The 21,204-nt window shown below is 38.4% G+C and overlaps 1 protein-coding gene across 1 annotated transcript; it reads left to right on the forward strand.

The window, feature by feature from the left end:
• Window positions 1–1,153: 1,153 nt before the first annotated feature.
• Window positions 1,154–16,509, forward strand: shha (sonic hedgehog signaling molecule a). The gene is given in 3 exon segments (NM_001291255.1): window positions 1,154–1,534; window positions 12,057–12,318; window positions 15,619–16,509. Coding segments are annotated over 3 exon segments (1,290 nt in total). The 5' UTR covers window positions 1,154–1,243; the 3' UTR covers window positions 16,356–16,509.
• Window positions 16,510–21,204: the final 4,695 nt, after the last annotated feature.

Raw genomic sequence — 21,204 nt, forward strand, 5'->3', positions numbered from 1 at the left:
TATGTATTAATCAAAGCACTAATATCTTTACTATTACTATACACTATTATTATTACTACTATTGTAAGATTAATGGCATTAGTAATATAAAAAGTATATCATGTATTTACTCTGATGTAATGTTAATATTATAAAAAGAAGAAGAATAGTGATCATAGGAATGAGGGGACAGACACTAGTTTCACTAATGATACAACCAAATACATTTATGATAAAAATGTATTCTTATTATTAGTTTTATTATTATGCCTAGCACTACTAGTACCATTATCAAATACACCATAATGTACTACTAATGACCATTAATAATAATACAAATTATTGTTTTTGTTATTACTACTATTATCAATATGAATAGAGAGAGTAGAGTAGTGTAGGTGTGAGTAGAGTGTAGTATAGTATATAGTATAGAGTGTAGTATAATGTAGAGTGTATATTGTAGTGTAGTATAGTGTATATTGTAGAGTGTATAGTGTAGTGTATAATGTAAAGAGTATAGTGTATAGTGTAGAGAGTATAGTTTAGAGTGTAGTATAGTGTACAGTATGTATAGTATAGAAGCATCAGCAGGAGAAGGCGGAACTTTTCTCTAGCTCACCTCTTCCTCCCTCCTCCTCTCTCTCTCTCTCTCTCTCTCTCTCTCTCTCTCTCCTCCCTCCTTCAGCCCTCCCTCCCTCCCTCCCTCCAGGTTCAGGAAACATATCAGCCTCTGCACTCGCGCGCTCACATCAGAAGAAGACTAGTGCGGACGAGCCAATCAGAGTCCCTCCTTGCTAGCCACTGCAGCTACCATACATAAAGAAGGAGCCGGGTCGCGAGCGCTAAAGAGAGAGAGAGAGAGGGAGAGAGAGAGAGAGAGAGAGAGAGAGAGAGAAGGATAGAGAGAGAGTGAGATAGAGAGAGAGAGAGCGCGAGACTCCGCGTGCCTTCTTCCAGCACACACCCCCAGCACCACCTTGCGCTCCGAAACCCCCAAACCCACCTGACTCTCCAAAGACCCTCTCTCTCCTCCACCACCTCCACCTCCTCCACCCCCTCCTCCTAATGCACTCCTCCACCAGCCGCCTTCCCCACCTGCCACGGTAAAAGGGGAGGGGGAGGGCAGCTCGCCGGTGTCTGACAAGAGGAGGAGCGCGCGCCGAGCCAGAAGCGAAAGAGGAGGAGGACGCGCGGTCATTACGCACGGTTATTACGCACGGCTTTTTTTACGCACGGCTCCGCCACGGCCAGGACGCGTTCCACCATGATGCTGCTGGCCAGATCTGCTCTCCTGGCCGCGCTCGCGCTCTCCCTCGCGATGGCCTGCGGCCCGGGCCGGGGATACGGGCGCCGGAAGCACCCCAAGAAGCTCACGCCGCTCGCCTACAAGCAGTTCATCCCGAACGTGGCCGAGAAGACGCTGGGCGCGAGCGGTCGGTACGAGGGCAAGATCACGCGGAATTCCGAGCGCTTCAAGGAGCTCATCCCCAACTACAACCCTGACATCATCTTTAAGGACGAGGAGAACACGGGCGCGGACCGCCTCATGACACAGGTGAGCTCCCGTCAGCCGTCCGGTTGTTGCATGGCGCGCGCGTCCACGGAAAACGCCTAGAATCGTCTAATGCGGCGCGCGCGGAGAGGCTTGAGGGACTTACAATGCAAACTGTACAAAAAAGAATCTTTTTTTGCACAGCTTTTCTCTAAATTGGCATTATTTATTGACGTAAAAATATATGCATAAGTGTACTACATGTAATACATGTAATACAAAAGTATTTATGTTTAAAAAATAAGAGCATTTTCTGTTATTTTTTAAAAGTACAAGAACATATAGGCAAGGAAATACTTTTTGCATCCCTACTGCCAGGAAATTACCATTTCCTACATAAATTCTGGTGCCCCTGCTGTCAGTATTACAGATATATGGATTTTTGGCATCCCTGCTGCCAAGACATAACCATTTGCATAGACAATTCCTGGTGCTCTTGCTGCCAGAGAGTTTACCAGACATTTTTACAGACATGTTCTGGCTCCCCTGTTCCCACAAATATAACATTTTCTTCATGCACTGCCAAGTGCTGCTGCTATTTTACATGCAATAATTCAGACATATATTTCACATTTTATGTGTACGAATGAACAAGTTAATATAATACACGTTTTAACCTACATACATTTTTTTAAACAGTGCATGCATGCATGCACAAAAAGATAGCTGCTTTGGCCAAGCGCGGAGCACGTGCTTGTTATGAAGGTGCACATATGCTTCAGCCACGGAACCTAGCGCTCGCGACCGGAGTGGCGCTCGTGCGCGGTGCTCCTGCGTTTAAAATATGAATGTGCCGTCAGTGCCCTGCTCTTCTGCGCGAGCGACGGCTCGTGCGGTACGTGGCGAGGCTGCGGACGGATGGGTTGACAGACAGACAGATTGATGGACGCGCTCGTGCAAACGCGTTTTGTGTGTGTGTGTGTGTGTGCAACGCAATGCAAGTGCACGCGCGCTGTGCAGCCCCGTGCTTATTGGGGTTTCTAGACAGAAAGCATCTCTCTCTTTATATATATATATATATATATATATATATATATATATATATATATATATATATATATATATATATATATATGTGTGTGTGTGTGTGTGTGTGTGTATGCTATCGCGTGCACCCTGCACGTCTATCCTATCGTTGCTGCAGGTGCACGAGCTGTCAGACTGTAAGAGTAGTTCTGGCTTGAGCTCTTTGTATATATATATATCCGTTTGACTGTTGTGTCGCGCGCCCGCAGTGTGCTGCAATGGTGCAGTCACGGCGCGTGCAATACCGCGTGCATCAAGGCTGCACTGGGGAGCAGCATTATTAAGAACGCGCTCGCTCAGGTGCTCTGCGAGAGGAAGCCCTGCATTGGCGGCTTCATTAGCTCGCGCGCACCGGCCAGGTACTGAGTGCAGCACTGCCGAAAACTGCAGCAGCGCACCTGTTTTTAGCTTGTCGGCTCGCGCCACACTGTGCTGTCGGGGCATGGGCCAGGTATATGTAAAGCACCGCGCAAAGGTTTAGCAAAACAATATTAATATAACACATTATGCAAATAACATTGATACAAAAAGCAGTGTTTTTACTTCATTGGATTCTATTATTCTATAATACTATAGCCCTACTAATAAACAACATTCGTCCTGTTGGTGCTATCAGTAAATGCTTTGATATATTGGTTAGAGGAGCACAGAGTATTTTGGATTTGTTCAGTGCCACTAGTAGCTCACTTTATTTCACCTCTTCAATTTGGCATAACTTTTAAACTTTTACACACTGTGCAAAATGTGCATATGATGCATATGCATAAGTTCATTGATAAGTTTTAAATGGCTTACTTAGACTTTTCTCAGTGCTATATAATCTAAAAAAGTCTACGTTCTGTCTTTTTCTCTCTCTTATAAAGTAGTTCTTTAATATTTGGGCATCTTCTTAACATATATACAGCTCTGGGAAAAATGAAGAGAGCACTTCAGTACCTGAATCAGTTTCTCTGATTTTGCTATTTATAGGTTTATGTTTGAGTAAAATGAACATTCTTGTTTTATTCTATAAACTACAGACAACATTTCTCCCAAATTACAAATAAAAATATTGTTATTTAGAGCATTTATTTACAGAAAATGAGAAATGGCTGAAATAACAAAAAAAGATGCAGAGCTTTCAGACCTCAAATAATGCAAAGAAAACAGTTTTCGTGCATCTTGGCATCATGTTCTCCTCCTCCACCAGTCTTACACACTGCTTTTGGATAACTTTATGCTGCTTTACTCCTGGTGCAAAAATTCAAGCAGTTCAGTTTGGTGGTTTGATGGTTTGTGATCATCCATCTTCCTCTTGATTATATTCCAGAGGTTTTCAATTTGGTAAAATTTGGTAAAAACTCATCATTTTTAAGTGCTTTCTTATTATTTTATTTCCAGAGCTGTATATATATAGTGATTACGCTTTTCTTAGTAGGAAAAATAGTGAATAAACACTTCTATAGGAGCGTTTGAGTTAATGTGGATTTGTATAGAGCTGCTGTTACTCAAGAACCTTCAAAGATCCTCGTTATTTTGAAGCACTGACTGTATTTAAGACAATTTCTTTATATTTTGAAGCATTCAGATGGTGTTTTTTGTTGGATTATAGATCTCTGGAGAACGCTGAGAGTGTTATAAGAGGCTGAGTGGGTTGTTTGGATGTAGGGTGTTGAGGTGTTGAGATGCTCAGGTCGGTATCAGAGACGCAGTGAGGGCGCTGAGCGCTGGTGTTACCTGTGAGCCGGATGGTGCAGGTGTGTTATAAAGCCTCTTTCTGTCTCAGAGCAGAGCTGAAGGTTCTTGATGTCTGCAGGTTTAAAGGCTGAGGGGGATGAAACCGTGTTTGGTGTGGTTTCCTCACATGTGTAGGAACATCAAACTCCACTTACAGTTATTATGGTTATGGGGGTTACAGTAGCTCCAGGCCCTGGAGGAGCTCTCCAGACAGACGTTCTCCTCACATCAAACACCAGCAGCAGCAGCAGGAGGAGAAGATCTGGGGCTGAGAGGGAAGTTCTCAGGGCCTCGGGTCGGCCATCAGTTCAGAGCAGCTTCAGAGTCGCTAGACTGGTGAGAGTTTCAGCGGTGGAGCAGGTGCTCTCTTATAAAAAAAAAAAAAACACGGGTTTCTTTGATTTTACCAAATTAAAAACCTCTGGAATATAATCAAGAGGAAGATGGATGATCACAAACCATCAAACCACCAAACTGAACTGCTTGAATTTTTGCACCAGGAGTAAAGCAGCATAAAGTTATCCAAAAGCAGTGTGTAAGACTGGTGGAGGAGAACATGATGCCAAGATGCATGAAAAAAAATGTGTTTAAAAACCACCAGATTTATTCCACCAAATATTGATTATTTCTGAACTAAAACTTTGAACTTTGAACATGTATATGAACTTGTTTTCTTTTTGCATTATTTGAGCTCTGAAAGTTCTGCATCCTTTTTAGTGAATAGTAAATGCTCTAAGTTACATTTAAATATTTTTCTTATTTTATTATTTTGGGAGAAATGTTGTCTGTAGTTTATAGAATAAAACATTATTTATTATGCTCAAACAAAAACCTATAAATAGCAAAATCAGAGAAAATGACTAGAGAATTTCAATTGGACCATTTCGTTGGACAGTCCTTTATGTTATTATTTTAAAAAAGTATGTAGTAAACTAAACATCGACAAAAATCAACAAAAAACGACAAAATTGAAAATGGTGTTTTCATTGGACAGTGACAGTATATACAGATATACTGAACTACACATATATTTGCATATTCACTTCTTAACCATGTGGAATTTAGTAAAAAACTCTTTTTCAAGCTTTTATGCACGATCTAGAACATTGAGGGCAGTTTTAATGTATTTGAAACTCCACAGTGCTATTGGAATACTTATTACAAAACATCCTGCACTCAAATCTCTTATTTATATTAATTTATTAATGCTTATTTGCTCTCTCCACTGGATTGATTGCTATATATTGCACATTTGTTTCGCCCCCAAATGGACTGATTTCTAATCCTGCATTTACTATGTATATGTATTTTAAATGTGTTATATTAGTTTTATTCATATTGTGTTCTAAAGACAGCACACTGGATCTTGTTGTACTTGTGCAATGACAATGAAGGTATACAACTCTGAAAAATAAATTGCTGAAACAACCAAAAAAAGATGCAGAGCTTCTGAAATCAACATTTGGTGTTTTTTTTTTCATGCATCTTGGCATCATGTTCTCCTCCACCAGTCTTACACACTGCTTTTGGATAACTTTATGCTGCTTTACTCCTGGTGCAAAAATTCAAGCAGTTCAGTTTGGTGGTTTGATGGTTTGTGATCATCCATCTTCCTCTTGATTATATTCCAGAGGTTTTTAATTTGGTAAAATCAAAGAAACTCTTCATTTTTAAGTGTTTTTCTTATTTTTCCAGAGCTGTATATATATATATATAGGCTGTACGAGGCTCTGTTCTAACACTCCACACGAGTTCAATCAGTTCAATCAGTTTAATCAATTTAATTAGTTTAATCAGTTAAATCAGTACCTTTCAGACTTAATAAATCCAGTCTGAGTGTGTGAGAGTGAGTGTGTTTTCTGCTGTGGTGTGAGAGAGGACGGAAGTGCGAGAGCGCAGCCTGCGGGGCTTCGTTTGCTCTCGCAGCTTTCACAATAAACTCTCCTTTATGTAAATAAAGTGGCCACTTCTACACCCCTCCCAGTCCCTCCAGCAGCCCCCGAAAACACTTTACACTCTTTAGAGGCGGGTTTGAGGCCAGTCCCTCACTTTTAGCTCAGCTTTACAGCTTTTTACATGTTAAATATTGGAATTTAATTTGATTCTGTTTGCGGTTTCTCGCTGTAACACATTTTATTTTGATGGGTTTCCTTGATTTTGGGTTCCAAAAGCTCTACAATCGTAACATCCATACGATGTGTAGAACCTGAGGAAGCAGCTACAAGTTACATTTAAACCTTTAAACTGATGATTTTACCAAATTGAAAACCTCTGGAATATAATCAAGAGGAAGATGGATGATCACAAACCATCAAACCACCAAACTGAACTGCTTGAATTTTTGCACCAGGAGTAAAGCAGCATAAAGTTATTCAAAAGCAGTGTGTAAGACTGGTGGAGGAGCCAACCAAATATTGATTTCAGTCTGGCTTTTTGAACCCATGTTCAATGTTATATTAAACCATTTTTTTCTTTAAAGATCCATCTCCAAAGATTCCCACCAATGTAAAGAACTTTTAGATGCAGTTAAGCATCCAAATTGTTCTTTAAATGGTCATGTTCACCTGTAGAGCTGCGTTAGAACTATTGTGAACCCTTCAAACAGGTAAAGAACCATTTACACATGCAATCTGCTCACTGAGTTGACCATTGCCTTGAAGAACATCTTTCTTTAGGGCTAATTCAGCTCCTCCAGTGGTGTAGAACTGTTATTAGACGGCTGTTTTGGTCGTATGGTGTTGAGGAAAGAGTCAGATTGAAGGAAAATTACTACCGGATTGAGTTTTATGGACTTTTCCGTGGATTTACTCAAGAGGTGAAACTTCAATTTGTTTTTTAAGTGGAGACTGTAAATTACCACACAGTTGACGATACCCAGTGTGACCTGCGTTACAGGGTGATGACCCTTTCCCAACCAAAAACCAGAGAGATAAATTAGTGAGCGGCTCAATAACTGCAGTGTCCTGTGGAGACACTGGTCAACAACGTTCACCAAGGAACAGATTGATCATCACGATTGATGATTATGGAGACCAGATTTGATCTAACAGTCAGGACATTTTTCATTTGATATTAGATGTGTGATTCTTTGGATTATAATAAGTTTGGGGGTGTGTAGGGATGAACTCTGAAGCTACATGAAGTTTGGAGGTGTGCAGTGATGTAGTAACTCTGCAGAAAGTTGGTTCTGCTGTGCACTATGCTCCTCAGTGATTAGTGATTTTGGTTGGGTGAGCGAATATTGTACATATTTGATTTTTTTTTTTTGAAAACATTCTGTATTTGCTTCTGTTTTTAATTTTACCAAATGTAAAACCTCTGGAATATAATCAAGAGGAAGATCTATGATCACAAACCATCAAACCACCAAACTGAACTGCTTGATTTTTTGCACCAGGAGTAAAGCAGCATAAAGTTATCCAAAAGCAGTGTGTAAGACTGGTGGAGGAGAACATGATGCCAAGATGCTTAAAAAACCTGTGATTAAAAACCACCAGTGTTATTCCACCAAATATTTCTGATTTCTGAACTCTTAAAACTTTATGAATATGAACGTTTTGTTTTCTTTGCATTATTTGAGGTCTGAAAGCTCTGCATCTTTTTATGCTCTAAATGAGAATATTTTTATTTGTAATTTGGGAGAAATGTTGTCTGTAGTTTATAGAATAAAACATCAATGTTCATTTTACTCAAACATAAACCTATAAATAGCAAAATCAGAGAAACTGATTCAGAATTTGAAGTGCTTTCTTCATTACATAGCCCTACTGGGTTTAAACCCTGATTAGTAAAGACACTGCATGGTGTTTATGCTGATGGATGGATCGTAGCAGCTGATGGATGTACTCTGCAGGGCAGGAGGTTCACTGGGGAGGTCAGAAAACTGTCCTGTCTGGTCCTGAAGCTGGAAGTCCGAAAGCTGGGGCTCAGGGTGGAGGATTAGGAGCGGGATGGGCCGAGGAAAGGCCGTCCTGTCGTCTCCTGCTGTGCATCATGCTCACTGAGCACAATCCGGCTTGATTTGAGGCACACGACCCAATGAATTAATAAAGAGTTTAAGGCTTCACGGCTCTTGAATGTGCCGGGGGAGAGCCTGCGGCGTATCTCTCTCTCTCTCTCTCTCTCTCTCTCTCTCTCTCTCCCTCCACCTCTCCGCATACCTCCCTTCCTATTGGGTCACAGTTAGGAGCATTTTCAGTGCCACAAGTGCCTAAAGACCAGCCTGGTCCAGTCCTTTGGGATGACCCCCAGCAGCCGGACCTCTCACTTTACAGGCTTCCCCTCTCTCAGTGATCTGCTTTACTCTCATCTACCATTTAAACAGTTCTTACCCAGAATTGAAGCTGGAATAAAGCTAACATAAGCTATGTTAGCTAAATATCCAATGCTAGCAGAGAACGTTGAATAATTGTTCATTTTTTGTGGACGATGGAAAAACAAAATACATTTAAACAGCTTTAAAGAGATCGGTTAGTGTTGAAATTCACTCATTTATAGGCTTTGAATGGTCACAATGCTTATAGACAAAAGCTTCTGACTATTATTATTATTATTATTATTATTATTATTATTTACATATTCTGCATTTATTTATGAGAAATGGCTAAAATAACAAAAAAGATGCAGAGCTTTCAGACCTCAAATAATGCAAAGAAAACAAGTTCATATTCATAAAGTTTAAGAGTTCAGAAATCAATATTTGGTGGATTAACCCTGTTTTTTAATCATTTTTTCATGCATCTTGGCATCATGTTCTCCTCCACCAGTCTTACACACTGCTTTTGGATAACTTTATGCTGCTTTACTCCTGGTGCAAAAAATCAAGCAGTTCAGTTTGGTTTGATGGCTTCCTCAATTTGGTAAAATAAAAAAATCTCATAAATTTTAAGTGCTCTCTTATTTTTTTCCAGAGTTGTATACACCAAAAGACGCAAAGTCTATGTGCACAAATTTATCAATTCTGATCAGAATCATTAAAGATTAGAGAAACACGAAGTTAGCATGTTAGCATGTTAGCACCCTAGACTCTGACCTTCTAGAGATTTCTAGAAGTTTCACAGAGATGAGAGAAACTTCCGTCTAAGTTCAGGTGTATGCTAGCAACAGATGGTTTCTATCACTTCTACTTCCTGTTTCAGGTATATTCTAAAAACCTGGACCAGGAATACAGAGTGTACAGTAGGAGTTTATTACATCATAATATCAATCTGCATTATAGAGTTGTTGAGATATCTGAGAGATATTTTATTACTATAGATTAGACTACATTGATTAAATAATAATGTTATACTATCTCTCTCTCTCTCTCTCTCTCTCTCTCTCTCTCTCTCTCTCTATATATATATATATATATATATATATATATATATATATTTCTAATACTAGTACTGCTAGATGGAATTTTGAATATCAAGTTGCAACCATTGCTGACACAGTTGTGGCAATGCACACACAACGACACACAACACTTGTCTAGACCCTGTAGAACCTGTTGACACCATGCCCAATAATGGCGGGTGTTCCCTGTAAGAAGTCCTATCACAGTAAATGCACTATTAAATCATTACCTTGATAATGCTATGTGAGTGTGTCCCTAATTTTCAGTTGTGGTGGTGATCATAGAATATACTGACTCAAATCCACAGAGTAATGCTCCAAAATCTATAATAAAAGTCTTTCCCTGATAGTAGAAAACATAATAAGGAAGCAATGAATATTACAGCTCTGGAAAACTGTAAAAACAAAAAGAGATCAAATAAAGCAAAGCAAACATGTTCATATTCATATTCATAAAGTTTTAAGAGTTCAGAAATCAATATTTGGTGGAATAACCATGGTTTTTAATCACAGTTTTTTTTTTAATGCATCTTGGCATCATGTTCTCCTCCACCAGTCTTACACACTGCTTTTGGATAACTTTATGCTGCTTTACTCCTGGTGCAAAAATGTATTAAAGCAGTTCAGTTTGGTGGTTTGATGGTTTGTGATCATCCATCTTCCTCTTGATTATATTCCAGAGGTTTTCAATTTGGTAAAATCAAAGAAACTCATCTTTTTTAAGTGTCTTTTTTTTGTCTATTTATTTTCCAGAGCTGTATCTACTAGAGACAGATTATATCTGGCCGGTATCATATATTTGACTTTTATCCTGGATATATGGAGATATTTGCAGTGCATTATTAGTATTATTAATATCATGACATTCTGGACCTTTGACCTCTGTTAGAAATCTCTGTTAGAGTTCTTGTTCTCAGGTAATTTCTGTTTTGTTGCAGTAGTGTATTCTTCAAATATATGTTTTTTTTTTATTCAGTGTTGTACACACAGGTTTCCAATGTGGTAAAATTAAAGAAACTCATCATTTTTAAGTGCTTTCTTATTTTTTTATCCAGAGCTGTATACACCAAAAGACGCAAAGCTAGCAGTAGAGCATCTAAATCACCTTCTACATCAGAAACACAGGAGAACAGTAACCTGCACGGCTCTGTAAACTAGCCCTGAATCGCCCCAGAAGAGAAAGGGGTTTTTTAAAGTGGCTCGTCATTCCAGCTCGCCTGGATCTGCGGCCGCGGCTAATCTGGATCTCCTTGCGCTCGGACATGAATTAATCATGCTAAATAGAAACAGTCTTGGGGCATGTGTTCATTTTTCAGTGGTTTCGGCAGGAGGACGTTATGAAACCTTTTTGAGCGCCGGGTTGCAGTTCTGCCCGTTTCGCCGTTGGATCTATATGTTTTAGAGCAGTGAAGCGAATGCAATAACTTATCAATTTTTCATCGCAGGCTTTAGAGAGTCTTCAGAAAGAGAGAAAGAGAGAAAGAGAGAAAGAGAGAAAGAGAGAGAGAGGGAGATGCCCCTGTTCAGGACAAGATAATAACTGAAGAACAAAAAAAAATAAAGGGTTTGATCGCTTACGCTTCAAATTCTCTAACCTCTTTACATTAAAGAGCTTTAATTTTATATATTAAAATAACACAAAGCACCTACAATCATGTACGATAGTCCTCATTATACAGCTACATTCACACAGCATGGGAAAATGCTTCAAATATGATGCAGTATTATTAAAAATGATAAAGCATGAGTCACGTCCTGATGCTCATTGCTATCTTACACCTTGCAAATAGTCTATTTTCATGCTTTTCGCATGAATCATTTAAATTGTAAACAGCAGCAGAGCTTCTGCATATATATCTACACTGATGGGCGTGGTGGTCTGGAAATGAGGTGTGTGCAGGTACATTTCTGGCGTATTGCTGTTTCTATATTGGCAACAGAAAGCACAGGTGCGCCACTGACTAAATACAACCTAGAGCGATGCAAACAATCAGACGTTCATCGCTATCTTGGAAGTTAATTGTAACTGGGGAGCCTGTTACCTGCAGAGCGCAACTGCTACCAGCTACAAAAAAAAACTTTTACATCAACATTAAATAAAATGAAAGAGTGTGAAGCAGCAGCTCAATTTCCTCTGTTTTAAAAAAATGTTTTTTAAAATACAATCCAAATATTGTAAATGTGGTCTAACAATTATCTAAAAATTAGTTTTATAGCTTTATTGTTGAGATACTTTACATGTAGCCGTAAGAAAAAGAAACAATTATAAAGTATTGTTGTGATTGTATGATTGTATATATATATATAAAAAAATAGTTTCTTTGGTTTTTAGCACTGAAGCTAAATGCTAAAGCTAATGTCACTAAAATGTGATAAAAGTTTAAAACTCACAAGTTAAAGTGTTCCTCATTTCTTACCCACTGTTATCTCTGTCTCTCTCTCTCAGAGGTGCAAAGACAAGCTGAACTCTCTGGCCATCTCCGTGATGAACCAGTGGCCCGGGGTGAAGCTGAGGGTCACTGAAGGCTGGGATGAAGACGGGCATCATTTTGAGGAATCTCTGCATTATGAAGGCCGGGCCGTGGACATCACCACCTCCGACCGAGACAAGAGCAAATACGGAACGCTCTCCAGACTGGCGGTGGAAGCCGGATTCGACTGGGTTTATTACGAGTCCAAAGCCCATATCCACTGCTCCGTTAAAGCAGGTAAGAAAACTCGGCTCACTGTATCAATAAATAAACATTTTAAAATGATATACAGCTCTGAAAAGGATAAGGAGAGCACTTAAAAATGACGAGTTTCTTTGATTTTACCAAATTGAAAACCTCTGGAATATAATCAAGAGGAAGATGGTTGATCACAAACCATCAAACCACCAAACTGAACTGCTTGAATTTTTACACCAGGAGTAAAGCAGCATAAAGTTATCCAAAAGCAGTGTGTAAGACTGGTGGAGGAGAACATGATGCCAAGATGCCAAGAGATTCTCCTGATCTGGTAGTAGAAGGTAGTTAGTTAGAGGTGTTAGGAGAGTAAGTGCTCTTTGAAGAGCTCAGTCTTCAGGAGTTTATTATAGATAGCGAGAGATTCTCCTGATCTGGTAGTAGAAGGTAGTTAGTTCCACCATTGGGGAACTCTGTTTGAGAACAGTCTGGATTACTGTGTGAATGTTTGGTAAAACTAGGCGCTTACCAAAGCTTAATGAGGGTGGCGTGATTGATGATGTACATGTTTTAGTTTTTGCTGGTTAAAGAGCAGGTGAGCTGCTGGGTTCTGGACCATCTGAAGTGATTTTTGTAACATAGGCCGGGAGGATATTATGTTGTGTTGTGTGAGGGATGGATCTGTCTGATGTCATTTAGCACAAAGCAACAGGACTGAGCAACCCTCTGGTGAGAATAGGTAATTGCACAGAGCATGTGGAAGAATCATTTTAAACTGGTCGAATGTGATGCGTCTCTTTTCAGAGTGGATAAATCCAATTCCAGGTTATGTTCAGTCAGAAAGAGAGTGAGCGTGCTCCGTCAGAAACTTCACTTCAACTACACACTCTGGTTTTACTCTGGGTGAATGAGCCCTTCTGAAGTCTCCATTGCTCTACCAGCCGTTGTGCAGTTGTAGAGAAAGAAAATGAGCCAAAGGGTCGATAAGCGGCAAGAGTGTTCAGTTGTAGCACAGAAAACAAGGCAAACAGTTGATGAGCGCCAAGAGCATGCAGTTGTGGCAGAATAAACGAGCCAAAGAGTTGGTAAGTTGTGAGAGTGTGCAATTATAGAGGGGAAAATGAGCCACAGAGTTGAAAAGCAGCGAGAGTGTACAGTTGTAGCTTAGAAAACTGAGTCGGTGCCTCTTTTAGATGCTGTACATGTGACGTAAGGACATAAAGTCGCGTGACTTGGCCAGAAGAACTGTGAAAATGACCAGAACCCCCCCCCCCCCCCCAAACAATATTTTGTCGTCTTTACACTAGAAACTAAATAATAAAGACTTGTGGGGTCAGAGTTAGGTGAAGGGTTATATTGTATTTTGATTCTTTTATCCTCAACATATGGTTCAATTGCATTTAGGGTTAGTTTAACTTTCAGTTGAGTGATGAACGTCAGTTAAGCATCAACGAGGATGTAAAATGGAAAATGGACCATCCAAGTAAAATGTCACCAGGCTGTTTAAGCTATTTTGATTGATTGTTTGAGTAAAAACAGGTCTAATGAAATTCATCACGTGCTTCTTCTCTCTGTGCTGCATTAGCGCATTTGAATACCCCCCAAAATCTTCAGATTGCAATTCAAAACACACGTCTGGACGTACATCGGAGAGCCCGTGTCAGCCGGGGTCACGCGCCTCTATCAAAAGGATTTGGGTGCGAGCAGGGCTGAACTCGTTCGCCCAAATCTGTTTCCACAATTGTGGCCGGCGTTATTGCACGGCCCGGGAACTCATGAGAGGATTAGAGTTTAAAAAGTAAATCCGGAGGCGGGAGGAGCCTGTTCTTTGGGCCTCTGTGTTTACCGAACGTGTGATCCGAGAGAGAGACGGAATGTGAAGGGTTCTCCCGCGATTGATGACGGAGAGGGAGAAAGAGAAAGAGAAAGAGAGAGAGAGAGAAATAACCCTGCAGCTAATTTACATTCAAATCTCCATCATGAGAGAGAGCTGCGAAAGTGTCCGGCCTGAGTAAATACAACTCTGAGGCCTTTCCTTTTTAACTCAGAGAGAGTATGCAGTGTGTGAAAGTGTGTGTGTGTGTGTAAGAGTGTTGTGAATTGTCACACACACTCACACACACACACTCTCACACACACACAAGTTTCTGCACCTGAGCAAATATGAAAGAGGAGCTGGGAAAGGCGCGAGTGTCCTTTTCCGAGAGTGCTCCGTACACAAGCTGCATTACAATGACAATGTCCGTCTTTATTGGTTTTTAATTAGAGCGGTCCAAACTCTTCCCTTCCCTCATCTCAAACAAAGACTCTGTCGTTTTCTCTCTTCTTCTCCTCCTTTTCTTCGAGGGCCTTAGATTTACAGCCCAATTCACACAGCGGCCACCGTTTACTCTCCACCACGGCAACGTCTGCAGCCCAGACCGGCTCTTACTCCGCTTGGCTCGACTTAAAAAAAAAAAAAAAAAAAAAAAGACAGTTTTAACAAATACTTTCAAATTTTTCAGTATTTAAACCCTCCTGTTCTGTTCATTTGTCAGGCACAGTAATGGTGTTCCTGGTTCACTTTGACCCCGCGCATGTTTAATTATCCAAAAGATGATCTGAAACCAATAAAAAAAATCATTACAAACCTCAAAATTCTGTGCAATGGTGTTCCTCACCTCTAACAGGTATTTTTTTCACTCGTTTTCATAAAACTAAGTTTTTTTTGGTACCACTTTAAAATAAGACTACCCTTATAAATGGTTTATTAAAGGTTTATAAATGGCTTATAAACTAGATTATTAAGTATTATTGATTAGGTTGTAAATGTCTTAATTAAATGACTTCTCTCTGATTTGCACACTTACACTACTGTTATAAGAGAGCACTTAAAAATGATGAGTTTCTTTGATTTTACCGAATTAAAAACCTTTAGAATTTAATCAAGAGGAAGATGCATAAAAAAAAACTGTGATTAAAAACCAAAATGTTTATTCCAGCAAATATTGATTTCTGAACCCTCAAAACTACTTTATGAATATGAACTTTATGTTTTGTCTTATCCTCAACGTTCAGTGCATTGAAGTTGCACAGACTGCTAATACAGATGTTCAAATGCACAGAAAAGCTTGTCTTGTCCCTAGAGCTTGTATTCTTGTAGGGACTCTCTCTAGTGCACCATGCATTTTAATGGGTATAAAGCCCCCCAGTATTGTAGTGACAGTAGAAGACGTTTAATAAACCAATGAAGGCTAATTTTTAATATCTTTAATTCCAGAACAATCAACATTGTTCAAAATTGCATCTCTGTCAATGGTGATGCATTATAATCATATTTATCATATTTATTTGTTCCAACAGAAAACTCAGTGGCTGCAAAGTCCGGTGGCTGTTTCCCCGGTTCTTCACACGTGCGGCTGAAGGACGGCAGGCAGAAGGCCCTGAAGGATCTGAAGCCGGGAGATTCGGTTCTGGCGGCGGATGAATCGGGGAACCTGGTCTATAGCGACTTCATCATGTTCACAGACCGAGATCCTTCCACCAGACGGGTTTTCTACGTGATAGAAACCAAAGCACCTGTTCAAAAGATCACTCTTACTGCAGCCCACCTGATCTTCATCCTCAACAACTCCACACAGAGCACTCAGGCTAATGCTAACTACGCTAATGGTGCCCAGGCCATGGTCATGACCTCCACCTTCGCGAGCAACGTCGTACCCGGACAGAAGGTGCTGGTGGTGGACAGGAACGGAGGTCAGCTGAACCCTGTGGTCGTGGAGAGGATATACATGGAGGAACACCAAGGCTCCTACGCACCGGTGACATCACACGGCACCATTGTAGTGGACCAGGTGTTAGCATCTTGCTACGCCGTCATCCAGGACCACTGGTTAGCGCACTGGGCCTTCGCCCCGGTCAGGTTAGCCCACAGCCTGTCCTCCTTATTACTCCCACAAAGCTCCCAGCCTTCAAACTCCACCACACAGCTGGACGGCATCCACTGGTACTCCCGGCTACTCTACCGGATGGGAACTTTCCTCCTGGATAAGCAGGAGCTCCATCCGCTGGGGATGCCAACCATGCCAACGTCCAGCTGAAAAAGACTCTTCTGGACTCAAAGCAGGACATTCGCAACTAATGTAGGATATAAGACTTTACTAGAGTATAAAACAAAGAGAGAAAGAGAGAAAAGCCCTGAGAAGAGGTGGGATATTTATTTCACTGACTTTTACTTTTATCATTTAAAAAAAAGAAAAAAAAAGAGTAAAAAATGGAGCCTTAAAAGATAAGATTGAATAATTTATTCTCGTGTGAACTCATGGCTGGTGTCACACAAATGCAGTGTGATTCAGTGGGACCAGCCAGATGTGCAGAATCTATTTTTGTATATTTCAAGTAAACTAGAAAGAAAATGTAAAAAAAAGAAAAAGCTATAAAAGTTGTAAAAAGTTAGAAAAAAACAAATAGAAACTTCGGACAGGTTCTAATGTTCTGTGCATATGTGCAACTGACTGTTATATTTTGGGGGAAGAGCTCAACTTTGTGGGGCCATAAATTATATTTTTATACACAGAATTGTAAAAATTAAGTAGATTTTGACCGATCGTATCCCGAAATCACATCTTCTTTTGTTTTTCTTTTGTTTTGTTTTTGTTTGTTTTTAAATAGTGTAAATTTACAAGAATATATTTTAATTTAATTTAGTCACAGTCTTGGCAATCCTATGCTGTTCTTCTGCTTAGCGAGGCTTTCTACCCACTTTTCTGTTCTTTTTTCTGTTCTTTTTTTTATTTCTATTTTTTCTATTTTTGGAGGAAATAGAAAAATGCACATTTTCCTTTGTCAGTTCAGTCGTCTTAACAGCATAGCTACCCAGCATTTCTTTAATAAATTAATAAGTAACTCATGGAAATTTACTAAAAAAAAAGTGTATTTTTGGTTCGTTTTTCATATTTTGTAATAGTAGTTTTTTAGAGGAATAAAAGTGAAATGTAGCAGCGATGCACAGTTGTTCTAGGCTGGTAGCCCATCATAGCGAGGCCTCAATGTTTCAGCAAATGCATAGAAATTATTATTATTATTTATATGTTTATTATAAAATGTGATAAACTATTGAAACTTGCCGGTGCATTCTTTTCTGGTGGTCTGAGATTTTTTTTAAGTTGTGAAATTGCTTTTTTGTTTAATCATAAAGTGAAAATACCCTTTTTAATCAATTACAAAATTAATTTTAAATAATTGTTTAAAGCAACAATTGGAAATTGGGACGAATGAAGGAATGGAGGAATGAAGGTTGGGTGCACAAATATGAGAGTAAATGACAGAAAAATGAAGTATTTGTTTAAGCGCTTAAAAGCCGGAAAAAGACGCATTTTTAAAGACGGATTTTTTATTTTAATATAGATATGAAAGTTTGAATTTATAAATGAATGAGGAAAGTAAGGTATTAATGTGAAATGTAAACACATACAAAACTAATGTGGGTGGTTTGTAAGAACCTAACAAAAAACGATAAAAAAAAAAAGAATAATAAAAAACGCATTTCTAAATTTAGCGACTACATGAAAAATCGTAAAATGCAGTTTCCTCCGTTTTTTCCTCAGTCGGATTTTGTGTGTGTGTGTGTGTGTGTGTGTGTGTGTATTGATGCGCACGCGGTTCTCAGACAGATTAAACACGCTTCTGTTTGCGCTTTCCCGCGAGCTCTTCACAGAAGCCGCCGCGCAGTAAACGACCTAATAAACAACCCAATAAACATCGGATCAATAGACTGATCGATACTGGAACTCTGATCAAACAGCGAAACATCGCGACAACTCAGACATGAAAAGACCCGCAACTTCAGAAACTACTAAAATGCGCGCAAAATCAGTCGGGTCACTAGTTAAACACAGTTATTATCCTAATAATATTATTTAATTAACTTTAATTTAACTATATTTTGTCAAAAGTAAACAGAATTCCGCTTTAGAAAAATGTCGCATCAATATTTATACGTTAATTTATTTAATATTAAGGCATTAAACGAAACTAGTAGCTACTAAATCTTTCATTTAGTTTATTAAAAGTTATTATTTCTAAGTTTGCATTTCTGTACACGTAAATTATTGGTTTAAAATATCACGTACAAAACACGCAAACTTGTTTAAAACTTTGTAGAATTTACCTTGACTTTGCTCTTGCGCAAAGGGTTTTGCACTTGTGTATAAATTATATAAATTTGATTTAAAAATGTTGATTTTCTAAATGTGAATAAGCGAGTAAACTGTAAATTTAACAGATTTGGAAAAATCGGTATAATATCACGTACTTAATGCTCTTTTATATTTGTTCCCCTACAAACTGCCAAATTCAGTAAAGAAACTTGAAAAGTATTTTTTTGTTAATCAAAAAGTTTCTCTGTAGAGTATTTGACCAATCAATTATGCATAAAGTTTAAACAAGTTGCAAACATATAAGACTAAGTTTGCATAAGACTATATTATTAGTTAATTATTAGTTATTAGTTTATAAACCTCTATAAAGCCGTTCATTAAATGTTAATTTGCGTTTAAAACAGATATAATACTTAAACCAACTTTTAAAAAAATTACGAATTTAAAACTTAAGAATTACTAACGAATATAATACTGTAGGAAATAATGTAGTTTCAGAGTACAGTTTAATAAAAGTAAAACATAAAATATACAACACACCACAAAATAAAACTAAATAGGATGCAAATAATATTTAACAAACAAACATAAACTGCAAATATTTCTAGGAAAGGTTTTTAGTAGGAAGCAGATATTTAGTGATTTATAATTATGAATGTCACAATTACTCCTGTATCGGTTTACTTTAAAATTAAGTCAAACCAAAAGTTTATTAAAAAGTCCAGTACAGTAAAAAAATTTAAATATTTGCGATTTTTATTTTAATTTTTAATATGTATTCTCTTGAGCTTTAGAATTAATACTTAAGTGTTCTTAAAATGTAAGAGTTTATTTATATGAATATTATCATGTACATCATGTACACACAATTTTACACAAATGATCATTCAGAATTTTCATATCAGGAGGTATTTTACAGTGTACAATTGGCTTGATGATGTTAAACCTGCGATTTCTAAATTTTAGCAATTAATGAGATTAATGAGGAACTTTTTTCCTGCGGTTCTGATGGGCGTCTGCTGGTTTCAGAGCTCAGATCCCTCCGCAGATCAAAGTAGAGCCTTTTTTTCTCTGGATTAAAACTTTCTAAATTCATCTTTGTCGCAACTAAAGATCTGTAACTGCAGCTCCTTCAAAATGCCGCAATCTGCAATCTTACACAAGCTGCGGTAATGAGCTTATCCGGAACAGCTCCCGCGCACGAGCTGAGAAACCACGTTTCTACACCCTGCTGAGAGGTTCTGTTAGATGGTCTGGTTCTGAGCTCACCTGACTTCTAACGGATCCAGAATTGAAACGTTTGTTGTCCAGCAGTGTCCTCTAGCGGCGTTTCCAGCCCACTACAGACAGATGGGCCAAAGAATCCCTGTGCCAAATATACCAATTTAATATAATACAGGTGCATCTCAAGAAATTAATATTGAATATCATTGAAAACTTAAGTCTAAAGTCTAAGTCTAAAGTCAGTGCAGGTTTGTTTTCCCACAAAATCTTACAGCACTTCATATCTTAGTTTTCCTCTACTGACGTTTATAGAGATGCGGATTTCATTTTCCAGCAGGATTGGCACACTGCCCACACTGCCAAAAGTGGTCCTATAAAATATTCTAATTTTCTGAGACACTGATTTTTTTTTTTTTTTTATTGGCTGTAAGCCATAATCATCAACAATAAAAGAAATAAACTTTTAAAATAGATCATTCTGTGTGCAATACTTCTAAATAATACTGTATATGAGTTTCACATCTTCAGCTAAACTACTGAAATAAAGTAACATTTCAATAATACTCTACTTTTTTGAGATGCACTAATTAAATAAAACATTAAAAAATCCCTTACCTGTCTGATATTGAGTATCTCCACTGAGGTATGGACTCCACTGGACCTCTGAAGGTGTTCAGATTCTTCAAGGTTGTGAAGAGGTAAGTAAGGCCTTCAAAAGCCCCAATAAGGCCACTATTACCCTGTTAGGCCATAACTCTTCAGGTAATACATCAAACCCACCAATCACTGCTGTCTCTGGCCTTTAGCTTTGGTGTGGTGAAAACTCTGATGATGGATGGGTTTTGAGACCCAGCATCTATTTGCTCATGTCTTTGCTTTTGTTAGTTTTACTAGCACTGGAACACGGCAAAAATACAAAATTAACAAGCTCAAAAAGAGTCCAAAGAGAAAATTTAATCATCTATTTGTGTTGCATTGGGCACATAACAGCTTAAGACTGCATCGCAAATTACAGGCAACACAACTTAAAAAGGTGGTTTCGAAAGAGTTCTTCTAAAGTTCTTTAGATGTACAGCTCTGGAAAAACATAAATTAATAGACTTCACTTTTTTGAATCAGTTTTTCTGATTTTGCTATTTATAGGTTTATGTTTGAGTAAAATGAACATTGTTGTTTTATTCTACAGACAACATTTCTCCCAAATTACAAATAAACATATTCTCATTTAGAGCATTTAATTGCAGAAACTGAGAAAAAAAGTGACCACTTTAAAAAATGATGATTTTCTTTGATTTTACCAAATTGAAAACCTCTGGAATATAATCAAGAGGAAGATGGATGATCACAAACCATCAAACCACCAAACTGAACTGCTTGTTTTTTTGCACCAGGAGTAAAGCAGCATAAAGTTATCCAAAAGCAGTGTGTAAGACTGGTGGAGGAAGAGAACATGATGCCAAGATGCATAAAAAAAACTATGAATAAAAACGACCAGTGTTATTCCACCAAATATTGATTTATAAACTTTATGAAGACTTATGAATATTAAATTGTTTTCTTTGCATTA

The sequence above is a fragment of the Astyanax mexicanus genome, chromosome 8 (genome assembly GCF_023375975.1).
Source record: "Astyanax mexicanus isolate ESR-SI-001 chromosome 8, AstMex3_surface, whole genome shotgun sequence".
In the NCBI taxonomy this organism is placed as follows: domain Eukaryota; kingdom Metazoa; phylum Chordata; class Actinopteri; order Characiformes; family Acestrorhamphidae; genus Astyanax; species Astyanax mexicanus.